This window comes from Calcarisporiella thermophila (assembly GCF_041956535.1).
Source record: "Calcarisporiella thermophila strain CBS 279.70 unplaced genomic scaffold VTP21scaffold_24, whole genome shotgun sequence".
Classification (NCBI taxonomy): domain Eukaryota; kingdom Fungi; phylum Calcarisporiellomycota; class Calcarisporiellomycetes; order Calcarisporiellales; family Calcarisporiellaceae; genus Calcarisporiella; species Calcarisporiella thermophila.
The window spans coordinates 354,148-359,972 of record NW_027192214.1 but is presented as its reverse complement, the minus strand read 5'-3'; the positions used below and the strand labels follow the sequence as shown (position 1 = coordinate 359,972).

The window sequence follows — 5,825 nt, the reverse complement described above, 5'->3', positions numbered from 1 at the left end:
AGCAGTGCTTCAGTTCTTCTATCGACATGTGCAGCAAGTTGGTTGCGGAGCCTCTCCAATTGGCCATGCGACTCTCTAGTCCATGGGCCGTCAAGGGGCTTGAGGGATTACGTGGCTTGGCTTGGTTGTCCTACTGCAGATATCTCGATACGATTCCAACATTCGATATAAGCTCATGTGGCGCAATGGATAGCGCGTTAGACTTCGGATCTAAAGGTTGCAGGTTCGAGTCCTGCCATGGGCGGATTGCTTTTAATATTTTTTAATAGTTTTCAAATGGTATTGTGAAATTTGATTTTTGCATAGAAATGTGCGAAATATTTTAACATTCATACTTATAAGGTTTATTGAATATAGAATAGTGAAAAAAGTTTCAGAATCAATTAATTAATTCTAATTATATAAATTCCTTTCCTATAACAATTTTTACTTGGCTTATAAAGCATCTTTGTTTCCCAATATTTTCTAAGAAAAGAACTTACTTTTTGGTAGGATTTAAGTTCAATTTTTTACTCCAATTGGGCCAAATAAAAAGAGATAATAATACACAATGGGTAGTTGAAATTTTGTAGATATTTTGACCGCGATATAATAAATTATTTATTTAAATAGTTTAATAGTTCTAGATTTGACATTTTAGTGCGCTTACAGCAAAAAAGATCTCGCGAAATGCAAATTGCACTTGGTATCAAACCTCAAATTGGTTTGTTAGTATGTTAAAATGGAAATAAAATCACTTTGTGCGGAACGTTAATTTCGAGCGGTTCGAAAGGTTTTATAAGTATGTCAGGTGTCATAATCTATACATGGTCGACCAATAGTCGAGGCCAAACTCCATGAATATGCAACTAGGACGGTCTAGCAGGCAAAACTTAAAACAGCGATAAGGTATCAATGAGTAAAATCTGCGATATTCATGGTTTCTCTATTATTAAAATGCAAAAATCTTGATCACAAGACAAGTATATTATATATGCGGTTATATATGTATTTATGCTACTCAGTCCATATCCAAATCATTAACCTCACAAATGTTTCTTCTAGGTCGCTGTATATGATAAATCTATTATTTTACACTATAAAGTTACTATAATGTATATTCTCAATTCTAAACACACCGACAGAGAACCAACATCAAATGCTGAAGGTTTAAATTTCTTTCTCGTAATTTTAACAAACCTTTTATTAAATTCTTATATTCAGCGGCTATTCAAAAAATATGGATCCTAATATAGTATACTTATTGTAAATCAAAAAATTCATCATCCCGCAAAAAATTATAAAAGCTGCATATTTACTTAAAAATTTGTCAACAAAAAGAGATGAAATCTACAATAATAATAGTCCTATTTTTCTTGTGTTTCCTTGTTCTGATATCGGCAACACCTACTAACCTGTGCGAACAAAGCAATGAAGACGAGCTTGGCGATAATGAATTTACTGACGCTTACCTAGTAATCTGGCCAGAGTGTGGCTTTCAAGGTGATGCCGAAAAAATCACTAAACTCGGTTGTCACTCTGATACTACTTCCACATATGTTGGTTCTTGGAAAATTCGTAAGGGTTACAGGGCCATTTGGTATAGTTTTTACGCTTGCCCTTCCGATTCAGTAATTAAAGTCCCCCAACAATGCAATGTCGAGCAAAATCACGCTTCTGTCAGAATTAGAAAGAAATGATTAGCCATAAAATATTAAGTAGCCTGGACCATTTTATATAGTAGTCATCAATGTTAATTCATTTTGTAATATTCATCCTTATACAGTATCTCTTCGGTAAATGAATATATGTGGTGTTATTAGTGTTACGGAAAGTGGTCAGAAATTATTTTTATCCCTTCGTTTATAATCAGTTTGTTTGATTAATATTTTTGCAAATTCAAAATACTTAATTTTTAAAATATTACTGACAACAGAGCCTTAAATTGTATCTTTTAATTTATTCATTTGTATATCTGTGGGGAGGACGGTTGCTAAGTTTCAAAAACGAGTGGCGCAGGATATATTAGAAGATGGGCATCAAATAGTATTCATAGAGATTCCCCGGGACAATCACAGATGTCCTCCAAGACCAATTCCTATGACTCCAAGGAAAGGCATGAAATAAGAGGCACCCGTGATGTAATCTGCTATCGGACGAATGCCTCGAGACAGGCATACTATCCAGATCTCTCTCGCTACCTTTAGCTCCTTCCAATTGATGTGATATTGGCTCTCTGTTTCTGACCATGGTCCTCCTATGGTAAGGGATCCGAAGTTCGCGCCACATCCAATGTCTGATGCATCTGTTGTAGCGATCTATGATGACGCTGGAGGAAGAAAGGATTTCTCATTCCGCTTTTTGAGCTCCTTTACTGGAAATATTAGAGGAATAATATGTGAACAATAATCAAATCTTATGAGTCATTTCTGATTATGATTCACTGGCAAATTTGTCCAATATTTTTAGTGCTTTTAACTCTGTTTGCAGTTTTACGTGCGGAAAAACTGATAGTTCCATGCCGAATTTGATAATTTATTTATTTCAACTAAAATAACTATCTACTATATATTATTTTTAACCCCAAAATACTTTATACTTCTACGCTGGCGAATCCTTGCAGAGCGTGTACCAACTCGACATTCCCTGGTCACGATTCGAAGTGTACTCGCTGTAATGCCTCGAGGGACACAATCCGTCAAACTTTCTTCGAATATCCCGAATCCACATCAGTGTGGCAGTGGGCAGAGAGATTATGTCAAAAATATGGTAGGTTCCCTGAACCTCCAGGTGCTGACTCCCAGGCAAATCTTACTCGGCGACTTTCTATAAGCTCCAAGAATGGTAGGACACGTACTCAAGTCAATCCGGTCCTCCCAGTAGGAAGTCGGGGTAAGGAATAAACTCGGAAACACATGCAGGAAAATGACGTAAAACAAACATACGGAAAGTGAGCAATTCCCTATGTTGACTATCACTTATATGGAAGGTAATTGTTGCTCAATTACACCAGGTTTATAAACGATATTTAGCCAATAATGTATAGAATTATTTATTCAATTAATAATTAAAAAATACTTTTTAATGTTGCGTTAGCATTTACAAATTATGCCCTGTTTTGCCTGGTGGTTCGACTATTTCGGGCTCTCGTTTTTCTGTAGGTTCGTGTAATCCTCTTGACCCTGCCTACCTCGTTGCCCAATTCTTCCATGGAGCTGATTCCTTTGGCTTTCCTTTTTCCTGTGCGCGCATCAGTTGTTGCAACCGGATCCTTCTGCATACCATCTTTTTCTTTTGTACCTGCCGAATCTTCTACTTCTTCTCCTTTTGTCATTCTGGAACGTAGTGGATACCCCTCAGTACATGTACCTAATACAAAAGAAAAAGTAATTACTGTAACTATGATTGAGGATATAAATTAAAAGAAAAATATATGGCTATACCGCCTTTAAGCTTAATTTTCCTGAAAATATTCGTGGAATCCGAGTCCACAGCCCACTTTTCCATTTCGATTGGGAGTGAATTTTCATCATTATTGAGCTCTGGTTCAATGCGGTATTCCTTTATTTTTTCCGACTGGTATGATCCTAGCATAGATAATTAAATTACAATACTTTCCGAACACTTTATACTTTCTTCATTAGTAAAATATTCCCTTACTTTTGTTATGAAAGGTTTGCTTTATACACTCTTGTATCGCCCAATCTGATCGAGTTGCTGGAAAATCCTTATGATCCTCTTTAAACTATTTTACAGTTTTATGATTGAAATTGTAATGAAATAATCAAATACAATTGCTACAGTTTACCTTTCGAATAACTCTATTGATTGTCAAAGGATCCTGAGATTTGAATGACTTACTAAAATCAAGTTTAACATTTTCCATGATACTGCGTAACCTGTACTGAAATAGAACACCAACAAGGATGGTAGCCTATATTCAGCGATGCAAATAGTCTCCAGTAAATGGATGAACTTACGCGATATCTCCTTACTTTTATTGAAGAAAGTCCTAAATATTCACCAACGTTTATGTAGCTCTTTTTATCTGAAAGAACTGGCTTATTGATACATTGCACTCCAGTCTTTTCAATATTGAAAGACGACTCATTGGATAGTAAGGTGAATTAGTAGAAACTTTTTCAGAAAAGCGAGTATTTTACCCGATTCATTTTTGAACTTGCATCAGTTAAAATACGCTTTGATCGGTCTTCCTTTGCAGACTCCTTTGCACTTCTATCCCTGTCTCTGTAGCCAACATAACCATCAATATTGACATTTTCCTCCTCAGGAAGTAGTTGACTTGGTCCTAAGCACTCAGAGAGAAGCGATAACACCATTTCTGGCGTAAATTTTTTAGCTAATAAGTTTACTAGCTTATCATTGAACTCTTTCTTGTTCGAATCCGAGGAGAGATCTTGCTTCTCTGTTGGCATCTGCAAAAATAAAGGAAATATATAAAGAAAAATAAATGGAAAGTGGGGATATCAGGGTTAGAGCAAGAGACAAATTGTTCTTTAGCAAAAATTGCAAAAATAATTTCGATGTTTTAAACGACTAAGTTATTCTTCTCACGCATCACGTCATGGGAAATAAAGTTATTCACTATTACTTTTTTGATAGTTTGTTGTTTTTGAAAGATGCATTTTGAGTTTGCGATTAACCATATTGAGTCCTTTATTGATTTCTTATTTACATATCAAGCAAGTCAGATCAGCCATTTTCCTAACAAAGAAATTAGATTGCAACCACTGGTTAAATGATTCCAATCTAATTTGATCAAAGGCGTGGATTTAAAGGAGGTATTTCAACTAACATGACCACCTAAGTTACTTATAATTTGTGATTACAGTATATTCAAGTCTTAAAAAGACATATACTATAAAGGTTGATTTTTTCATTTTCAAATTTGATCTTCGGGCTACTATTTTTGAAAATATAAGCTATTAAATCGAATTAAAATCAGTCAGCAACTATCGATTCTTTTTTCCACTTGATTCATATTTTAATCCAAGTTTATAGCATATAAATGCCTCGAAAACAAGTCGAATGTCTCTGCCCTTTATGCAATGGTAAAATGGTAAGCATTTCAACACGATCGAGACATGAGCGACAACTGCGAGAGTTGATTTATAATTTGCCTCACTCTGAGGAAGGCTGTTATACAGAAGTAGCAAATGATTGAGAAATTTTCAGGTTGATCACAAGGAGCATCTTTATTGATGATCGAGCTATCCTAAAACTAAATGTTTTTCAGATCTAGTGAAGAGCCATTTGATTATACTACAGATAATGATATTGGACACCATCAATTCATGGATGAGGACCATGAAGATCGAGCTGGTTCTGAATCTTCCGATTCTACACAATACGAAGAAGAGAGCGAAAGAGTTTCAGAGTCGAATGACGAAAATCCAAGTGATATTAGCTCCGAAGAGGAATCAGAAGTAGAAGAGTTATGTAAGATGCAAAGCAACTCAAGTTATAAGTCTGGGACAGCATGTTAATCTAAATTGTCTCAAATAGATAAGATGGACGAAGAGACTATTAAAGCTATTGAGTTGTTTAAATTAAAGATCAAACACAGTCTAAGCGACGAAGCATATGAAGATATAAGCGAATTATTAGGCATAGGTGGCATCAGTCAATACAGAATTAAGAAAATGTTGCAAGCATATGTGGACATTAAGCCTGTATTGACTGATTGTTGCGTTAGATCCTGTGTTGCATTTACCCGAGAGTACGCTCACCTTGAGAGTTGTTAGTAGTTCCGATGGCTACCAAATCTATAGACAGTACATAATCTCAAAATAACATAAATGGTTTTTAGTTTATTTACATTGTCA

General features: G+C 35.3%; 2 protein-coding genes and 1 non-coding gene across 3 annotated transcripts; 2 read left to right on the top strand and 1 right to left on the bottom strand.

The window, feature by feature from the left end:
- The first annotated feature begins 171 nt into the window (after positions 1-171).
- On the top strand, positions 172-244 carry VTP21DRAFT_t259. The gene has a single exon. It is a non-coding gene; the product is annotated as a tRNA-Arg (tRNA).
- A 1,807-nt stretch (positions 245-2,051) lies between these two features.
- Positions 2,052-3,573, bottom strand: VTP21DRAFT_5934 (uncharacterized protein; the record flags this gene model as incomplete). The annotated part of the gene is made up of 3 exons (XM_069396509.1): positions 2,052-2,297; positions 3,170-3,348; positions 3,423-3,573. 3 exons carry the CDS (start codon positions 3,571-3,573, stop codon positions 2,052-2,054), a joined length of 576 nt encoding a protein of 191 aa, XP_069247589.1.
- Positions 3,574-5,225: 1,652 nt separating this feature from the next.
- Positions 5,226-5,744, top strand: VTP21DRAFT_5933 (uncharacterized protein; the record flags this gene model as incomplete). Its single annotated transcript, XM_069396508.1, has 2 exons — positions 5,226-5,439; positions 5,506-5,744. 2 exons carry the CDS (start codon positions 5,226-5,228, stop codon positions 5,742-5,744), a joined length of 453 nt encoding a protein of 150 aa, XP_069247588.1.
- Between the last annotated feature and the right edge of the window lie 81 nt (positions 5,745-5,825).